This window comes from Zootoca vivipara, chromosome 1 (genome assembly GCF_963506605.1).
Source record: "Zootoca vivipara chromosome 1, rZooViv1.1, whole genome shotgun sequence".
NCBI lineage: Eukaryota > Metazoa > Chordata > Lepidosauria > Squamata > Lacertidae > Zootoca > Zootoca vivipara.
This window is the reverse complement of record NC_083276.1, coordinates 58859613-58880780: the sequence shown is the minus strand read 5'-3', so window position 1 is coordinate 58880780 and position 21168 is coordinate 58859613. Positions and strand designations below refer to the sequence as shown.

General features: G+C 43.8%; 1 protein-coding gene across 4 annotated transcripts in view; it reads right to left on the bottom strand.

Moving 5' to 3' along the window:
* The window catches only part of NAV2 (neuron navigator 2), a 538652-nt gene that overhangs the window by 250878 nt on the left and 266606 nt on the right, over positions 1 to 21168 (bottom strand). For 2 of the 4 annotated variants that reach the window (XM_060275158.1, XM_035117288.2), the window contains exon 1: positions 17993 to 19369. The exons of 1 other annotated variant lie outside the window; for it this stretch is intronic. In XM_060275158.1, the coding sequence (XP_060131141.1) occupies positions 17993 to 18250 (258 nt within the window). In that variant the 5' untranslated portion in view covers positions 18251 to 19369. Of the gene's footprint in view, positions 1 to 17992; positions 19371 to 21168 lie in introns of those variants that run through there. One more of the 4 variants, XM_035117262.2, reaches the window with a different exon arrangement.

The window sequence follows — 21168 nt, the reverse complement described above, 5'->3', positions numbered from 1 at the left end:
AGGAGGTGGTCCTTCAGTTATCCTGGTCTCACTCCTTATATGACCAGCTCCTTGAATTGGTGCCAGGCTTCAGGGAATCAGATTCCTATCCCTGTGGCAGTAGATATGCAGAACAAAGGAAAAGGAATCTTCTTACCAGTTAGGAAATTTAATAAATCACAGTGAGAGAACAAAGAACCCATCTCCTAGAAAGAGTAGAGCTCCCAATTAAGAATCCCACCCCCTTACGTCCCTATATCTACGTCACTTCTACGTCTTGTAATCTGAGCTTGTACCCTTTGTGCTTTGTGTGATTTCTTTTCTGCCACTTTCTGAGCTCTTCTTGACCTTGGGGAGAGTGGAGGAATGCTTTCCAGAGACAGTGAATCCGTTAATCCTCTCTCTCTCTCCCAGTGTTTCTTCTCCTACCTGTTCCCCATCCAGTATTTCCCAGCTTCTGCCTTCTGAACTATGTCCCTCTGCAAACCACTGTTCCAAATCTATACTGTCCTCCTGCTCCTGGGAAGATTCAGGATCTGGATCAGGAGCAGGGGGAGGGGGAGGCTCCCACCATTCCTCCTCAGTGCAGCCCTCCTCAGCAAGGTCCCTGACAATTGGACTCAGAAATGAATCAGGTGTGGTTGATTAGAATCCATAAATTACTTTAAGTAAATGTGTTGTTGTTGTTTTTTAAAAAAAAGTCTTTGCATTTCCTTTTTAGAAGAATTGGAAACTTTGCAACAAATTTTGCGTAGACTGTTAGTGTGAAATGGGAATGGAACGGAAAACCCCTCCTTTCCTCTCTCATTAGAATATGTACCAGCCTCAGACTGAAGCAGCCTGAAGGATAAAGGTGTCATCTACACAGCTAACAATGTCCTCATCTTCCATGTATGATACGGCACTCAGCTTTGGAATGAGGCAAATAGGAAAGGACATGATACAAACCAGGAAATCTATACAACTTTAAATGAGTTATTTTGCACCTGGTTTCCCCTTAACTCTAAATAATTTAATCATTTGGCAATAGACATTAGTTTCATTAAATGCAGACCTGCCATGGGTATGAACACTAATAACTCTACGAGGTAATTTATTCATGCATGGGCAAGGTAAGATTTAAATGACAGTCTGTCTCATCCATGAAGGTCAATTTATCTTAGTGCCACTCACAAGGGAATCCCCCTCCATAATCTCTTTAGAAGTTTTACTCTCAGGATCAGCACCCAGTTGCCAGACTTTGGAAAAAATAATTCACATTGAGTAGGAACACAGTAGTACAATTTCAACATTAAAAACATGCTATAAAAACAATTATTTTATCAGGTCCCAGAAAACTGGTTGAAATGAACAGGTTGTATTTGTTTGGAATGTTATTATTTTTATTCATTTCATTTCTATACCACTTTATGTTGTGATAGGAAAGTATTTCACATAGAAGACAAATAGAAACCATGGGGCCATAACAACATTTTTAAGAATAAGAAACCAGAGAATTGTTGCCTTGCTAAGGTAGTGTATACAAAATCAGGGTTTCCCAAATTTTATCATACTACTGCTGAGACTCTTAATCTCCGGGTCATGGATTTGAGCCCCACATTGGGAGAAAGTTTCCTGCATTGCAGGGGGTTGGACTAGATGACTTTGCGGTCCCTTCCAACTCTACAAATCTATGATTCTATGATTCTAATTGTGTTGTACCCAAATCTGCCAATTGCTTAAGACTTTCTTTGTGAAGCAATCGTGAGGTTCCAAATGATAAAGGAACATAGATTTAGGACAGATATAGGGAACTTTAGACTTCTTAGATCAGGGGTCCCCAGACTTACCGGGCTTCGGGCCGGTGCCCGCCGCGCCGACCGCGCGGCGGGCCGGAGGGCGGGGGAGTGCGCACCCGGGCGCATGCGCACACGCACACGGGCGGAAAAAATCGCCGAAAATCGCTTGTGCACATGCGTATGGGCCTCCCCCGACCCGGAAGTCCATCGGAAATGACCTCTTCTGGGTCGGGAGAGGCCCATACGCATGCACACAAAGGATTTCCGGCGATTTTTTCGCCGATTTTGAAGATCGCTGCCGCGCCGCGCACCGTAAGAGCGGGCGGCAGAAGCGGGCGGCGGGGGTCGTCGCGGGCCGGATTGGGAGGCCAATTGGGCCGCATCCGGCCCGGGGGCCGTAGTTTGGGGACCCCTGTCTTAGATGTTGCTGAACTACAAATCCTATCATCCCTGGCCACTGGCCACAATTGCTAGGGCTAATGGGAGTTCAGTAGCACCTGGAAACCAAAGATTTCCCCACTGCTGATTCAGTAGCCACCTGCAGTCTAATGTGGAGGAATTCCTGGCAGTAATCCGCAGCCATGTTCCAGAACTCCCACCAAAGGTGGAAGTATGAAAAATCTGCACATACTCCTTCCCACAATAATGACAATAGTTTGGATGTTTTGTTTAGATTCAGACAGCTCTTTATTCATTGGACAAATTAGTGAAAAGGGCCATGTTAAAATATCCTGCTCTCTCTCTCTTTTTTTTTTTAAAAGGCAGATTGGAGCACTAGAGGGGTAGGTGAAGGAAGAGATTGAAGGAGGGGGGTGCAAAGAGGGTTGCACAAAAGGAGGTAGTGGAAGGCATCAGAATGGGTTTGAAGATGAAAGCAGGGGCATGAAAGGGTCTGAAGAACAGGAGCAGGTGGTGGCCTCATAAGCTGAAAAGGGTGCTTAGTAGTTGCAATGCATAGGAGAAGGAAGATGCAGGAGGTTACCATGGGGGTGTTTTGTGTGCAAAGGGGTTTGCACAAAAGGAGGGGGAGGCATGGACATGGGGTGAAAGTGAAAATGGGGGTGCAAAGAAGAAAGAAGTGACTTCAGAAATGGGGCCCGGCTGTGTAGGTGGAAAGGCATGGGGTGGGAAGGGGAAGTTCTAGGGGGTTAATGTGGGGGGGAATGGCAGAGGGGTTGGTGAGCAGGGCAAGCAGGGGTGCACCCACGAGTACCAACACTGCTTCCCATATGTCACACTGGTCACAGCTGCCTCCTCAAGAAGCACTGCCTTCTTGTAATATGGTGAGTTTATAAGAAGCCCAGGTATTAAAAGATTATACTCCCACTACCCTGTCACTGATGTGTTTGTGCTAATTATCTGGGGCAGAAAGCAAATTCTTTGACCCATTAACTCTTCATTCCTGAAACATTTCAAAAGGAAGGGGGACATCCTGGATGCAGGGAATAAGTTGTAGCAAGTTACCTTCCCAGGTGCTAATCAACAGATGGCTGTGGCTGTAGCATTATGCTAGTCCGCTCACCCACACAAAAAGCTATTGTCAAACTAAAGAGTCTGGACACCCCCAAAATTGTTGAGCTTCTTTTATTCCTCTTTTGGGGGGGCAAAAATGCCCCCAAACGCCTTCTGGAAATTTTCCCCTGAATGTCACTTCTGCTTTTGGAATCCCAGACATATGGCAGCCCTATGGTATGTTAGCATGTTCGTGGAGCCAAAGGTACAATACTGCTCCCTGAACACACAGGTCTTCAAGGATAATGGAAGCAATTTTTCCTAAGCCTACTACTTCACCAGGCAAATTGGGTTTTCTATAATGTAAATTGTTGATAAGTCTGACCTTTCCCCTTGTGGTTTTAAGATATAAAATCCCACCACATTTTCTCAAGAGAGATTTGGAATTGCAGTACCGCAGGCACAGGCACAGACCAGCAGAGGGTGCTAAAAAGTAAAACTATTGTACAGGACTTGCACATCTCATCCCACTCCACTGCCCTAAAAAGAAATGACTAAGCACATTGCAGCTTGCCAAGTGCTCCTGGTCATGAGCCAGAATCAAAGCTGCCGTTGAAGCATTATCTTTGGCAAGCAGGCCTTAGAATCTTTCCAGGTTTACAGATAGTGGGTGCTTCATTCTGTAAGGGCAAAATCTGAATAGCATGCCCTGATCTTCTATCTACACAGAAACAAACTGGACTCCTACTGTTAACCAAAACTCCTGTGTTATACGTGCGGTGTCTCAGTGGGAATGTGTCCCATTCACAGCAGGAGAGTCTTCCTTTGGCTTTCATAGTTTTTCAGGGAAATTTCAGCATATTTCTGCAACCTAGAAATGATAAGCTCTCCCCATCAAAATCCCCTTGTCAGTAAACTGCTACTAAGGGCACAGGAGAACTGTCCTTATTGCACCTGGTCACCCTAGATCAAAATGTTGAGTTTCCTGTATCCTTTAGGTTTTCCCCAATGCTCCATGGGGAGGTGTACTGGTGGAAGGAGCAGACCTAAGAATGGGTGTCAAAATGCACCAAACTAACAAGACAAAGTAAGGCCTATGAGAAATGACTCCTGGCTTTGAATCTAAATAGGCCTGTTCATTGTTAGTAAAAACGACTTCACAGGGTCATGTCAACAATCTAGTGCCTTGCCTCTAATAGTAGTCAATTCTGGACGCTCTAAGTGGAAGCATATGGCCGCACTGGTTGCTTTGGTTATGTCTGCACCAGTGTCCCTCTGCGGAAGTTCTTCATGTTTTGCTTTGCTATGTTTTGTCTCTCTTCTGCTCTTTGCGAGTGTCATGTCAATATGTGCTTCTTTCTGTTGGGATTGCAAGCTGCTCTAAAAGTGCTAAAAGGAGAAGGGAGTGTGAACACATTGTGCATCAAGTTAGAACTATATATTACACTGGAGATGAAGCTGCTTTTAAAAATTGTCTATCACGTGTTAAGAAAGTTGGGACATGCCGGTTTTGGTCATGGGGATGACAATGTTAAGGTAGAGCTACATATCACATGGGCCAAAATGGGACCTCCATGTCAATTTCTCATCATCTCAATAAAATTCAGATTTGGAAGAGAACATATGCAGAAATAATTGCTTGATATGCAGAGTAAAATGAAGATATCTGTGTTTGTTAATGCTGTATTCTTTATGTTGCCTAATAAGGGTTTTTTTTTAAAATAAAAAACAACAACTTTGGAATCTTTTAGTTTCAGAACTCATAATTGAAGTTGTGGTGTTTGCCCACTCATTATGGAGATGTTGTATTGGGAGAGAGAGAGAAAGGGTTAATAGGCTGACCAATAAGAAAGCCCAGGGGCGGAGCCTAACTGTGTTTAAGGCTCAACACAGGGGTTTTGGCAGTTAGTTTGGTTGGTTTCTTGTGGGAGGGAGGCATAGGAGACAAGAGTGAGTTAGAGACAGATGAGAGACAGAGAGAGTGAATCAGATTACAGTGTTTCAAAGTATTTAAAACTTGTTTGCGTTCACAATAAACTGAAATCTTTGTTAATACATTACAACCTGACTGAGTCTGAATATATTACCGGGGAAACCTGGTCGGTGGCAGTGGAAGAGATAAGACGTGGTGGTAGAAGTTTACATGGATCACATCAATAAGAAGTTTACAGCATCATCAGATTTTACTTTCACTCAATAATGAACTGGGAACTCATCCGAATTTACAAATAAATCTCATAAGCCTGTCCCCAGCCTTCTTAACATTGGATAGGCATCTTTAAATCTAAACAAGTAATGAAGCTTCTGTAGGAAAAATAACTTTTGTCCATATCATCCGCACTGCAGGAATCTGCAATTTTGACAGATGGGATATGAGAATTATTATGACTTCTCTGGCCTGGATCTTTTTTTTCAAAGCGAGTTAGATTGAAGATGATTTCCTTACTACTGACATCTTTAATGTTAATGCAGGCAGACACAGGAAAGGAAAAGATACAGATAACATAGGTAAGTATTTTTAATGTTTAATGTTACTAGGACTATGCTTGCTTTCCGAAGCACATGTAGGAAGTCTGCTGAAATATCAAAAGATAAAATGACTTTATAATGTTTCTCACTTCTGGGATATGCAGTGCCAGCTCTAGGATTTGGGGGGCCCTTAGTGAAGTTCTGTGATTTCTAAAGAGCAAGACCCTGACTGCTGTGCAGGATCCTGTTTGCCAGATTTCTTCTTTATAAACAGAATAAAACTTCCTTTGAGGTTTGTGTCAATGAATTCCTGCAGCACAGCCAACTTCAGTTCTGACAGGGAGTAAAGGGGATCGGGGCTCCTGGGATCGGCTCAATTGCACAATTGTAGGAACATCGAGGTGCTAACTGCCCTGCCTCCTTCTTGCAGAACACATCCCCAAAAGCCACATATTGAGTTGGGAGTTTCTCCTCCTCACCTGTGAGGATTGGCAAGGGATCTCCAGAGGGCTGTGATGAGGCCACAGAGCCTAGGATGGCCATGGTCCTCTGGCAGTGCTGCTGATAATAATGCGAGGAAAACACAAGCGGCTTCTGTTCCCAAGAAACGCATGGATCATGTAACGTTAAGTCAGGTCATTCCCAGGACGACCAAGATTCAAAGCAGGGTCAACCTGATAGAACACCAGCTTCTCTCAGTGTCCTAGTAGCTCCTTCTAGTGGGATGGATAGGGGAAGTTTATGTGTGCTGGCACCTGTGTCCTAGGCAACAGGGGTGAAGTGGATGCCAGCTAGGTACCAGATTTACTCTCAGCCGCCTTCCCTGAAAGGAAAAGCTCCTGTGTAGCAAGAGGAAGTGCTGGAGGTGGCTCCTCAGCTAGATAAGTTAAGGATGGGCAGTAAGAGGAGGCACCTTTGTCAGTTTGTTTGAGCCTTCGAGGAGAGGGGAGTACATGGATATTCACCCTATAGCCTACTGGGATCAGACAACTGGAGCTTCAAATCTACTACCCCCTACCCAGCTGGGCCCATCTTCAGGATCCTTCAGATCTAACTCACTGAGCCATGCATGTACTCTATTTATCTGGAATGCTGTTTTATGCTGTATGTGTTTATTAATAATCTCTCTCTCTCTCTCTCTCTCTCTCTCTCTCTCTCTCTCTCTCTCTCTCTCTCTCCATCCATCCATCCATCCATCCATCCTGTGTTCCCTGAGTCTGCTGGAGGCCCTTAAGTGTCTTAAAAGAACCCCAAATTTAACTGGTACAGTATTAGGAAATGTGACTCACTTTTTATGGTATGGCACCTTCAGCGGAGCTCCCTAACCAGGAAGTGACAGGACAGGTAAACTGAGCATTCTTCTAGGAATGTGGAAATGCTAGTACTAATAAGACACTGGACCCTTTGCTAGACTTGGGGCACTGGCAAATACTCAGGCCTTGCCACCTTCTGGAATGGGTCCTGGTGATAAACAATGTAGATTAATATTAAATCAACACTGGCTTAGCTGGAGACATTACAATGATTAATGAGAATTAGAAGAAGCAATAAAACATGTAAGAGTAACTTCTAATTTATACTGATGAAAGACAGAGTCTCTGAGACAATTACTCCCCTGGTCTTTCAGTACAGGAATAGCATACAAGATGATCATTACTGAATTTAATAGAACTGTTTGTACTAAATCAGTTTTAAAATTCTCAAGTTGCTTTTCTAGGCTAAAATTCAGTACTCACACAGTTATATGGACACTTATGTTCCACTGAATTAAATGTGGATTGATTTCCTAAAAACCAAATTCTCTTAGGCGTGCTATATCACATATTTCTTGACGATGCTATAATGGAAATTATTGAAATTAAGCCTTGCACGTTCTAATAGAGGACAATAGCAATATATTTATACTGCTAGAGAATTGTAACTTGTCTTAAAATGAGATGTAGGATATTGGCTGATCCAGGAATAATACGGTTCAGATATCACTTTAGCCATGGGGCCCTGGGTGTCAGAGAGAAGGCAGAACTGCTTAACGCCTACTTTGCTTCTGTCTTCGCCCAAAAGAAAAGCAAGTCCCAAGCTGATGATAACAGAATAAATGGTGCAAGAAGGGAGCTGTGGCCCAAGATACAAAAAGAGGTGGTAAGGGAACACCTAGCTTTAAATGAATTCAAATCTCCAGGGCATGATGAGCTGCATCCAAGGGTACTAAAGGAGCTTGTGGATGTAATCTCAGAGAATGTGGATTGGAGGCGGACAAATGTTGTCCTCATCTTCAAAAGGGGGGAGGGGAAAGACACCAGTAACTACCAACCTTTCAGCTTAACATCAATACAAGGAAAGGTCCTAGAACTGGTAATTAAATGGTTGGTCTGTGAGCACTTAGAAAAGGATGATGTGATTACTGAGCCCCAGCATTGGTTTCTCAAAAACAAGTCATGAACCTTATAGTTCACAATAATAAATTACTCTTAATAAAGGAACTGCACAATACAGGAAAACAGAGCCTAGGTTCAGTTTGATACTCCTGTCCCAAATAATCTAAAGTGCACAAACTTATTCTGAAGGAATGAATTTCCAGATAATATTAGAAGCTTGCCAGTGAAGTGACAAGTGTTTGACTATGTTCCAGTTCTTGGTGAATGGAAAACCAGCAGCTTCCTGTTACAAAATGTACCAACAGCCCATGCCTAATAATACACACTGACACTGGCAATTTATAAGCTTGATATATAAATGTTTCTTTTATTTTTTATTTTTAAAACTGAAACCAGTATATTTTTAGCAAGGTAAATAAGTCTGAGTTAGACTGGTTTCTTCTATGGGTCAGCTCACAGAGTGGAATTTGAAAGGCGGTGTTTTGCACAGAGATACAGAAGTGAAAATTCAGCCAGGACTCAATCGGAGAATTTCCTGGTCTATGCTGTCTTTCCTCTAGTGGCAAGTCTCTTGAGACACCAGAGTAGATCAGCCTCCACCAATCAGATGCCTTGGAGCTATGGCCCATAGCTGTCAACTTTCGGATTTGAAAATAAGGGATCAGCAGCCTCACCTGTCCCGGGGAAAGTCTATGGCAGGGGTAAGCAACATAAGGCCCGTAGGCTGGATGTGGCCCAATCGCCTTCTCAATCCGGCCCGCGGACGGTCCAGGAATCGGCGTGTTTTTACATGAGTAGAATGTGTCCTTTTATTTAAAATGCATCTCTGGGTTGTTTGTGGGGCATAGGAATTAGTTCATTTCCCCCCCCCATTAATATGGTCCGGCCCACCACATGGTCTGAGGGATGGTGCACCGGCCCACGGCTGAAAAAGGTTGCTGACCCCTGGTCTACGATATATCTAATAATCCAGGACAGCAGCGGGAAACGGCGCTGGAATAAGGGAATTTCCAGCAAAAAAAGGGAAGGTTGACAGCTGTGGCTTGGAAAAGGGGAGTTTACTGCAAAAAAAGGGAGGGTTGACAGCTATGGCATGGCCATGTCGTCTAGGGCACCAATTTGGCAAAGTCTGGAGAAGAGAAAAAGGGGACACCATTGATGCCTCAGTTCCTAGCATACGTAGATTATGTTGGTTCCTTTGCATTAATATTTGGGGTCAGGCGTGGTTTGTTGCCTCATTTGTGTGTTTCCCTATGCTTGCTCTGGGTGTGCCTACCTGCTTGCTTCCCTCTCCTTTCTCTGGACTGACCCTCCTTGTCATAGCTGCCAAGTTCTGGCCTGAGAAATAAGGGACTGGACTGGAAGTAGCAGACCAGATGTAGTGCGGCGGCCATTTTGGAACTGGGTGGAGCATGCTCAGAAGCTACTTTTGATGCTGCTCTGCCCTGTTCCAAAATGGCCGCTGCACCAGAAGTCGCGCTGCAGCCATTTTGGAACTGGGCAAAGCAGCATCAAAAGTCACTTCTGAGCATGCTCCGCCCAGTTCCAAAATGGCCGCCGCGCCAGAATAAACCGGGGAAAAACAAAAAAAAATCCAATTTTTTGGCTGGGAACAGCTGGAAAAACGGGGGTTTCCCGGGGAATACAGGAGACTTGGCAGCTATGCTCCTTGTGGATCTGCCCCATCTTCCCATTCATCTCTGGTCCTAAAACTGTCAGGTCTTTCATTTCAGCTCCCACATGCCTGGCTACTTACAGCCTAGTGCTGCTGACACTAACTCCATCAATGTCACTGAATGAGCTGAATTAGTGGCATTTCCCTGGGAAATCCGCATTACTGATGTTATTCAGTACTGATGCAGGGTTGACAAAGGTCACAAAGCAGAACGTAGTTTTACACATTCAGCTTGGAGAAATAGAAATTAAAAAGAAACAGGTCAGCACTACGGTACTTGACAGGGTTCATCGTTTTAAACATGTTGTATAATCTAAGAACTGAGACTGTCATGTGTGTGCACGCATGACACGCACGATTTTATTGCTTAACCTCCAGGCTTTTCCCAGTCTACTTCCAGGCAGTGCCAGGACAAGTCCAAGACCTTTTGCTGCCTGAAGCAGGGACCAAATGGTTCTGCCTCCTCACACCTTTGCTAGGCCAAAAAGGTGCTTCTCCTGTAGCAGGTTGCTTTACCCTGCTGCAGGGCAAGGCTGGCCCAGCAACATGCAGAGGTGTACTGCAAACTAAATGGTATAAAAGTTGCCTATAATTAGCATGAGTCTTGGCTGAACTTAAGACCTATGAAGCATGTGCTCTGCCACTCAGCTATGGCCCTTCTGTGGCAGGGACAATAAGAGAAGTGAAAGTAGGTAAGTGCAGGAAGGATAAACATCACTTTATAAGCTGCATACCAAGGCTTGTCACACAGACAAGGAATTCCCACAAATAGGAAGCTGATATAGGGAAAGGCATGAGCCTGATGGAAAAGTAGGATCTTCTGGTCCCTGAATTTCATTAAGACCAACAATGGAACTTAGCCACCAGAGACCAGATCCTAGCTTTGAATCCTGGAAGGTCTAAGATTCAAGTCTACCTTCCACTGCTAGTCCTGCTGCAATTTCAGTATTTTTCAGCTGACCTTTCAGTTTTGTCTCTCTGCAAGTCCTTTAATATTCCATTAGACACCATAGTTCACTAGCTCCCACAATACCATATGGGGCCATAAGATTAATGCTGACCTCTACTCTTTTTTATCAACAGTCCTTGCCTTGGGGCTCTGCCCAGATACTAGATTTATGTATTCCAAGAGTTAAGAACATGAGAGGAGCCCTGCTTGATGAAACCCAAGGCCCATCTCATCCAACCTTCTAGTCCAGGCATAGGCAAAGTTTGCCCTCCAGATGTTTTGGGACTACAATTCCAATTATCCCTGACCACTGTTCCTGTTAGCTAGGGATGATGGGAGTTGTAGTCCCAAAACATCTGGAGGGCAAACTTTGCCTATGCCTGTTCTAGTCCAGACCAATGCCCATCTAGTCCAATCAGAATCCAATATGAAGGTCATACATAAGACCAATGGCCCCCTTTCACAGTGACAGGTTGCCTCTGACACAGGAGGCAGCATGTAGCCATCTAGTAGCCACTGATGTTTACAATACTCAGAAACCCCCCTAGAGCTCACTTGAACTCACTTCCAAGGCATTATCTTGCGATTTAATGCAGCAGCACAACATTGTGACAGATTGTAGTCTTGGAGTTACAGTGGTACCTCGGGTTACAGACGCTTCAGGTTACAGACTCCGCTAACCCAGAAACAGTACCTCGGGTTAAGAACTTTGCTTCAGGATGAGAACAGAAATCGTGTTCCGGCAGTGCAGCGGCAGCGGGAGCCCCCATTAGCTAAAGCGGTGTCTCAGGTTAAGAACAGTTTCAGGTTAAGAACAGACCTCTAGAACGAGTTAAGTTCTTAACCCAAGGTACCACTGTATTTGCTTCCGATTTTTTATTATAAAACATGCTCCAGGAACACATGGAGAACAAAGTCAACAGTGATTCGTGAAAGAACTAACAAAAAATTATTAGTGAATCCCAACCTGCGTATTCAGATCCCTGCTTTGCAATCTACTGAATGGAGGTTTCTGTGGAAACGAGTTAAATATTTCCAAAACAATTCTGTCCATATCACAGCATAATTTATTTCCGTATGTTTGTAAAACTGACCATTTAAACATCAACAAATCAGTTAACGAGGAGGAAGCTATTGTGAGTCATGAAAGGCAGGCACACGTTACTATAACTGGACAGGGTAATAGTCTGTGTTTTATAATGGTTACAACTGAACAAATATAATGGAGCAGTTGGCAACTCCATGTGGAAGAAGTACAGGCAGGAGGAGGGGAGAGCTATGTAGGATCCTTTGTCTCCTGCACTTTTCTCTGAAACCTGTTGCCCTGGCTGCTTTTCATAAGGCTGGGACAAAAGACTGGGAGGAAAATCTACTGAGACAGTTGATCGGGGGACAGTTTGGAGGTAAGTATGGGTGCAGCAGGAATTCAGCACTGTATTTTTATCTACTTCTTTAAGGCTGTAATCCCATACTCACTTACCTGGGAGTAAGGTTCATTAAACTCAATGAGTCTTACTTCTCAGTACACAAGTTTAGGATTGCTCTGCAAATTGCCTCTCTACTGTTGGCTTGATGAGTCTTCTACTTTCTAAAACAAAGGTATGTTGCATCTAGTTCTGGCTCCTCCCCTCTCCCACCATATGTCTCCTCAGCTTACAGTTTTTTTATGCCACTTTCACACTAGACGGCAACCTGAAGTCTCTGCTTTAAAAAGTGTCAGTACTGTACTACCGGTACATTGCAGTTATCACATCCATTTATGGATACAATAAGAGAGGAGTAAAGGCCAAAATTCTGAAAAGGAAATACTGGTTCTGATGCTAATACAAATGTCTAGGCTACAGGTCCATGCTGAATATGAGAACTTGACAGGTTTAGCAATAGCAGACCACCCTCAAGCCTAACTAAGCCTCACTACCAATGTGACCTCCATGGCATAAATCCTTACTTTATTTCCTCACTGTCGCAACCCTACATCCAATGAAATAAGATACAATGGCTAATGATGCAAGAATTACCTTAATGGTTTGTCAAAACAAGGAAAGCAGTGGCCAGACATGGCCATTGTAGAACTCAACATATAACTGTAGCTTACTGTTATAAAGGAGGGGGAAACAAGTGGAGGGCTTTAAGTCAGTACAGTAATGTTTCAAGGGTCTCACTGAGCTGACTGATCATGAGGGGGACTGAAGCTCAGTGTTGGGATGGGTGAATCTGTCAATTTCAGTTTCTCTGCTTCTTATTTTCCCAACCTTGAGTTAAGCTCACACGATTTCTGTTTGTGGTTTATCTTTTTTTTAAAGTCTACATGAAAAATTGTATGCATTTTCTCATGTATTTCTCCTAATATACACATTTTTGCCAACTAAGTGCGTTTTTAAATCAAAGCAATGTTGTGTTGTACATTGTTTTCAGCAATATATACATTTTCGTGCATGTTTTGTTCAAATCTGGAGAAGTGCAACCTTCAAAGGCTACTGTGTTTTGGTCCTCTTATCTGTTCAGAACTGGAAAATTTAGATATGTTCACATTAAAATGCAAACTGAACAAATTTCTACCCCATTCCTAACACATGCAAAAAATCCCAGGTTCAATCCATGACATCTTTTGTTCAAAGTGTTGGTGCTGACCTTTAAAGCCCTAAATGGCCTCAGCCAAGTATACCTGAAGGAGGTCTCCACACACACACACACACACACACACACACACACACACACACCCATCGTTCAGCCCAGACACTGAGGTCCAGCGCTGAGGGCCTTCTGGCAGTTGCCTCACTGCAAAAAGTGAGGTTACAGGGAACCAGGCAGAGGGTCTTCTCAGTAGTGGCACCCACCCTATGGAATGCCCTCAATCAGATGTTAAGGAAATAAACAACTATCTGACTTTTTGAAGACAGGAAGTTTTTAATATTTGAAGTTTTATTCTGTTTTTAATGTTCTGTTGAAAGCCACCCAGAGTGGCTGGGGAAACCCAGCCAGATGGATGGGGTAGAAATATATTATTATTATTATTATTATTATTATTATTATTATTATTCAAAGGGTTAGATAGCAGGTGATTGAAAAGATCCTCATTGGTGACTCTAGAAACCACTTAGAGGAGACAATAATAGGCCAGATGGATGAGTAATCTGACCTGGAATAAAAACACCTTCCTATGTCCCCTTGCAATTGACAGATCCCAGAACTACTAAGACTTCTTTAGCAATGCCACTAGAAACATACCTACAACATAAAGACCTGCTGGCTAAGTAGGCAGCCACACCATCATAACTGCAATTGGGGCTGGCCCAAGACATTTTGGCACCTAAGGCGAATCACAAAAAGGCAGGCCTCCCTCTAAGGAAGAAGAGATGAGTGAAGCTCTAAATCAGGCATCCCCAAACTGCGGCCCTCCAGATGTTTTGGCCTACAACTCCCATGATCCCTAGCTAACAGGACCAGCGGCCGGGGAAGATGGGAATTGTAGTCCAAAACATCTGGAGGGCCGAAGTTTGGGGATGCCTGCTCTACATCAAGAACATGTGGAGGAATTAAATCAACTTTACCCAATGGTTAAAGTGGGAATTAAAGGCCGTCATGGTGGAGAGGACCCGGTCTGAATCACTCTGGGCAGCTGCAGACCCCAAGAGACCCCCAGAGGGCAGCTCCCACCATTTCCTCCCTAGGGTTTGAGGAGATTAGCAAGGCCTCCTATTCACCAAGAGGTGTGCTGCCAAGGAGGGAACAGGTCTGGTCTCCAAGGCATGCACTCCTTGGAGGCTGGATCTGCTGCTCCTGTGGATCCTGCCTCCTGAGGTGGTTTCCTCACCTTGTGCCATGGGTGGGTTGGCCCTAATTGTAATGTATAGAATGTGTAAATGGCTTTTAAGAGCACCTACAAGTTTTAGTTTCTCTTTCGTCATGGGAACCTGGGAAGAGTCTCACTTGTTCAGTTACATTTTCTGTCTCTCAGTATGCAGGTCTTGGAGCTGCTGAGATATGTGTCATGTGACTCCTCAGAAGTTAGTACCTCTTCATGTTTGGTGTTTTTCATGTTTCATGTTTTGTGGAGGTACCCGAATCTTGGGGCGTTTCCTAGTAAGCAAAGCCTAGGTGTGGACTGTAAACTGAGCAGGTAGGTTCCCACCATATTCATCTCACCCAAGAGCCATTACACTATGCAGCTAGAGCCGTACATTATTTGAAAGGGTACGGCATGGTGTGGTGGGAATGGACATCTCTATCCCATTTATCAAAGTCAAGTACTTCAATTGCTACAATGCAAACTAAATTGGAACACTCAGAAGTGGCTGTGGAGAAGATCTCAAAGCTGTTCTTATGGTATCCAAGGGACTCACCAACAGAACATTATCCTTGCCAATAACTTACTTGTCATTTGGCCTAAACATTTGTTCCCTAGGCTAAGCAGAGTCCTAACATCACCCCATAGCCTGTTGGCTAACACTCATACCCCTTTCCCAAGGCTTTTACAATCCAGAGCTGAATTCTGACTTGGGGATCTGTATTCTTCAAAGTATACCCTAGAGGACAAGAGGGAGCTTTAAGCATGGACAGCCTCCAGATGTCATAGGACTCCAACTCTCAACAGCCCCAACCAGCATGGTCAATTGTCAGCGATGGGAGTCCCAATAATATCTGCAGGGCCCCAGATAGGCTAGTGCTGTCATATAGTTTTGGGTTTCTGCTCACTTACAGACTCATTGTTAAAACCGTGTTTATGGAAGACAATCTTACTCGCCTTTGAGTCATCACCAAAGTAGAAGAAGAATACCAGATGCAGAACTGCCATGGTTTGAGGGTCAAACTAGCACACCCATCTCCAACCTGATGTCCTCCAGATATTATTGGACTACAGTTCCCATCATCCCTGACCACTGGTCAAGCTGGTTACAGCTGAAGGATCTGGAGGACACCACAGTGGAGAACTCTGGTCTGTCACAATGTGATCTTCTGCTAGCAGCAAAAAGTAAATGAAGTAACTGGTTGAAAAATCACAACTACCATATATGCACAGTCTGCCTGTTTTGGCAGGCAAAATCTCCCCCCCCCAAGAGTTTCAATGGATATTACCAGACCCATGACAATACTATAACTCTTCAGCATTTATTTGGTGCCAACAGAACACATAGGTTCCCAGAAGCCTTGCTCTTGATTTAACACAGACAATGGAGCAGCAGATATTTTGAGATGAAGAGCATAAAGAAAGATTAACTGGAAGCATCCTAAAACAGGTGATGCTGTGATTGTCTTGAGAACAATCTGCTCAAGATGGGTAGGATTGGAAAAAAAAAACCAGAAACCGAGCAGTATACTAGGCATAAATGCTATAACCAAATTACATTATTACCCTCATTGAGGCTATATTCAGACTAGTAAGGCTACATGCTGAACTCTCACTGAGCCTTGTGTTCTATTACAACTATGGAGATTTGTAAATGTGAAACACTTCCTCGGGCTTTGAACTATAGATTGGGCATGCGAGTTATCATTCCTCCCCCAAAGCAAAACCCAATTAGCACCAATTGATTCAATTTCAAGCTCCTAACACATACACCATTCAGTGATTCAGTTCTCAGCATTTAATGTGCCACGGATAGGTGCATGTTAGACTTCTAAAGCCCTCTTAAGAGTTATAAAATCAACTCACCCACTCCATCACCCATACCATATCATATTCTTATCAATCACTCTTTCAAGCACCAGATTACCCTCCTCCTTTCTTTCTTTCTTTCTTTCTTTCTTTTGGTCTGTAAAAGTTGAGGTTTTGCCCATGCTTTGAAAATGAAATATAGAAAATCGAAAGAACATTTGTGGCTCTCTCTGGAGTGTGATGTGATGCAAAGGTCAGTCTGTCTGCTACCACTACCCTGACATCAGTACTATCATGTCTCCCTTCTGGTTCTCAAGCCCTCAGGAACTGGTAGTGTTGCATGAGTCGTGCCGGATATGTCACTCTGCCTGCCAGGACAAGAGAGTGCAGCATCCCCTAAAATGCAGGGCAGGAGGCCAAGCTCCGTCAGCAGCCATGCTATTCCTTAGCAGAATAGGTTACGAGGCCACAGACTGCAAAACCTAGATTAACAGGGGTGACCTAGTATTCCCCAGTGGTGGGGAAACAAACCAATAGCATTATTTCTAAAGCATCTAACTTCCCACCCCAACATGGCTGCAGCATTTGCTACCAGGCACAAACGTCTGCAGAAGAGGCTTGTACGGTAGCATGCAAAGCCGTTTTGAGAATTCATGATCTGGCCACACAGCAATCTCTATCTAGCTAATGTTAATTAGTCCCATTTGTGGCAGCAGACCATCTGCTTTGCTCACTCAGTAGTGTGTGAGCGTTTACTATCTGCTTACGCTGTTATTGAGCATATTAAGGCACTGGTGATGCAGAAGCAATCTGATCCATGCTGAAAATACTAATACACTCACAAAAATAAAGCAAGTCAGAATTACACAGACAGTTGCAGCCTCTCACCATATAAAGCAGCAGCATTTAAAGAGGCATCCAAAAATGGATTCAAGCCACATTTGAAGATGGTTATATCCAGGATGACAGGAATATATAGTGGAGAGGAAATTCCAATTAGCCTATTTTTTCCCCAGGCATCCAAGGCATGAACAATGTTACTATATTTCTTTCACACACACACACACACACACACACACACACACACACACACACACACTGAATCTAAATGCATGGTATGTTTAAACATCAATATATTTCATGCATACCATAATATAGATCATGCTTCACCATCATTTTACACATGACTGCTACACACACACACACACACACACACACACCACTCCCACAAGCTCAGCTACATAAAGCAGAATGGTGCTCAGCTACACATAGCAGTGCAATCATAACAGGAAACCTCTGCAAGCAGCAAACCCTTGTGTTACCAGTATGATGCACAAACACACCCACTGCAACCTATACCACAACAAATAGGAATCGTATGTATGGGCATCGCAAATAAAGCCCACACTCCACTACTGACAGCCCTGCTTTAGTGAAATATTCAGACCACCACAAGTAAGAAGCTACCCACCACAACTAAAAAACATTATAAGAATATCTATGAACATCCAATTCCCCCTTTCACTATAATCTACAATATATCTACATATATCTACATATATCTACAAAAATATGATTTCCTCCCCAATATATGCAACCACCAGGAATATAATACCACACACATCCCATCAGCATCGCAACACAATCTGCTCAACAGATTTCCATAAAACACAGTACACACACCCATGCTGTTACCACGCTAACACCATTTTTGCTGACCTGTGTGTCAAAGCCATTTTCCGTGGAGCTGCTCTTCTTGGGTAGGAAGCCATCTCCTGCATTCTCGTGACCATTGTGTGACTTGAGAGGGATCTGGCTGGAATAGGATGACTTGTTCACCTCCACCTTGTTCCCAAACTTCAGGTAGCAGGGTTGTGGGATGGTCCTTGCTGCTGGAACATGAACAATAGGAGTAGCACTGTGGACAGGTTTAGGTAGTCCGGATTTCATTTTGGAGGCTACCAGGATGGCTGGCATTTTTCCTCTTTCGGCTTTGTTAACACGTTTCTGTCAGTAAGAGCAACAGGACCAGCAACAAGCAGCAGCCAGGGAACGACGTTAGAGGCAGATTTTGCAAGCTGGTGATGCTGAATCACACACACACACAAAATGAGCAGAGAGTGGGGGGTATAAAGGGGGGGGTTCCCCCACTTTAAAGCCCGAACTAGCTCTGACAGGTGTCTCAGCCTGTTTCCTCTTTTTTCTTTTTGCTGTTGATCTTTATTTTCTACCAGTGTCCTCCTTCCGCCTTGTCCTCTTCTGCTGTTGTTTAACTTGCTGATTCCTCCTCAGTAGCTGATTCCTGTAATTTTCTTCCTTGGAGACGAGAGGCTCTTATTTCATTATCTTTTCACTGGAAATGGGAAAGTGAAGCAGTCTTTTGGAATTAAAGAAAGAAGGAAAAAAACCTGCTGCAGCATATGCTTCTTGGGCTTGCCTGCCGTGTGTGTGTGTGTGTGTGTGTCCACGCTAGAGAACAAGCACAGGAAGGATTTCCAGGCTTAAGATGTCTTTCTTCAGTCTTAGCCAAGAAGCAGATGTAGTTCAGTATGTTAACAGCCGATGCCCTTGGATACGAGCCTTAGAGAATCCAAGCTCTTTAATCTTAATATCTGTGAACAGTACCAGCGATGCCGGAGCAGAGGGAGAAACGTCCATGGATGACATTTAAATCATGAGTCGACTGGTGGCAAAGCGATTTCTCAGTGCTGTTGCTGCTGCTGCAAGCCTAGAAGGAAAATTTCCCCTGTCAAAGCTGCGGGAAAAGCAGCTTCCACCTCATTTTTAAACCTCAGCAGTGAAACAGGTTTCAGAGCTGAATGGCTAATAAGAGGCTGAGCTATGGTGTGAAAGAGTGAGAGAGAGAGAGAGAGAGAGAGTGGATGTGTGTGAGTAAAGGCAGCCTGCTGTGGACTACGCCAAAGAAGGCTACCCAGATTAGCAAGAGCGGGAGAAGGTTGCAATCTGACAGTACAGTAAAAACAGTGCGAGCCTCCTGATTGGCCCTCCCAACTCAAATCAGAAACAAAATATCTCTGCAAAAGAGGAGTGGCTTCAACTCAAGTGACTGGCAGGAAACTCTTTCCCCTCCGCTCTAGTACAAAGCACATTCTGTAGCAGCTCTGCGGCAACACGGTGGGTCTCTGGGCTAAATGTAAAAGGATGCACAGGAGGAGCGGGGAAGGGGGTGGGGAGGAGGCGAGGCGAAAATTCCTAACCATCTATGCTGCTGTTTTGTGTTTTAGGTTTTTTTTAAAAAATGGAAGGCCCTTTCAAAGAAAAAAAACACATGAGGGTGAATCACAATTCCGTTTTTACTGACTACTCATTCAGGGAAACTCCCACTGAAAATGCCAACGAAAATGTGGGTGAATAAAGGCTGAGTTATTTAACCCAATCAAGTCGGAGCTGGGAATGCGCAGGGACTTTGCACAGGTGGTTGCAGACCATCTAACCTGTTCTCTCTCTCTCTCCCCTCCCCCTTCTCCCCAGAGAAACTAGTGTTGTGAGCAAAAAGCTTATTTGCACATTACGCTTCTGATGTGTGGCTCAGTCTAAAACATTCCACACACACATGTGCTTAGCTACATAAAAATTACACACAGCAAAACTGCATGTGCTTTACAGCTACATCTACTGGCGGCAAGGATTGGGCACAGCTCACCTGTACACAGCTGTGCAATGTGTGCAGGGTTAGACCAATTAATGAGGAATACTGGTAGCTGTCTAGGCAACAAAGGCAGGATGCCAGGTGCTGGGGAAGGAAGATAGCTGCCAACCTCATGCAAACTCATTGTTGCTGAAAACATTACATTAGCGTAGCTGGACTTCGGTCTGACCCAATAAGCATTTTGACCCTCTTAGTGACTTTAATGACTTTAATGCCAAAGCTCACCTGGCAGCTGAAGAAAGGAGTGAAAACCAATGGGGTCACTTAAAGACAATGTCCAAATAATGTTCTGGACTAGTTTTGTGATAACAATGTTTGTTTGTTTTCAAAGCACATGACATAACTCTCATGGGTTAATTTTTGGAACACAATGAAGCAAATGCAGCAAGAACATTCAAGGACAATCAAATTAACATTTAAACATTTCAGTGTAGTGTAGTATAGTCAAAATATTTCTTTTTATTTGCAAAATATGGATAGATATCTTTTCAAAACAAGAGCAAGAGCATCAACTAGAGCAATCCTAGTAGTGATCCAGAATTGCCGTTCAAACAGCATGTTGGAGAAGACTCATATATAATTATGTTTGGGGAGTAATTCGTGTTCCTATGAAGCTGCATTGTTTTATACTTTCTGGATGTCCCATGATCACATTATAAAGTAGTTGTGTTGTATGTTATAAATCAAGCCCTGTTATGAGCTGTTTCTTTTTGTTTTTCAATGTATTTCTTGTCAATAGAAAAATTGGTGTAGCGCAAGCAAATTTTAATTATGAAAGTGTGGCCCAGAGAAGAAAGTTTGAGAGCCACTGCACTAAGCAAACAGAAATAAAAGTATAAAGCAGCAATAAAAATAATCAAGATAAATGTGCATGCCAATGAATGGTACCGCCTCTTCCCCCTCTCCCCCAAAACCCCGCATACACATTTCAGAATTGCTGTGGCTTTTTCATTATTTAAAACAGGGTTGGGGATATTTTTCCAGCCTGCAGAACATGTCCCCTAGCTTTCCAGGGGATGCATGCCAGTGGTGGGTGGGCACAGAGGCAAGAGTGAAAAAAAGCAACGGATGCAAGCAGATCCCACTGGATCAGTCCAATGGCCCACAAGATCCAGCATGCTTTTCTCACAGTGGTCACCCAGTTGCCTATGGGAAACCCACAAGCAGGATTCAAGCACAAGAGCACTCCCCCCTCCTGTGGTTTCCAGCAACTGGTATTCAGAAG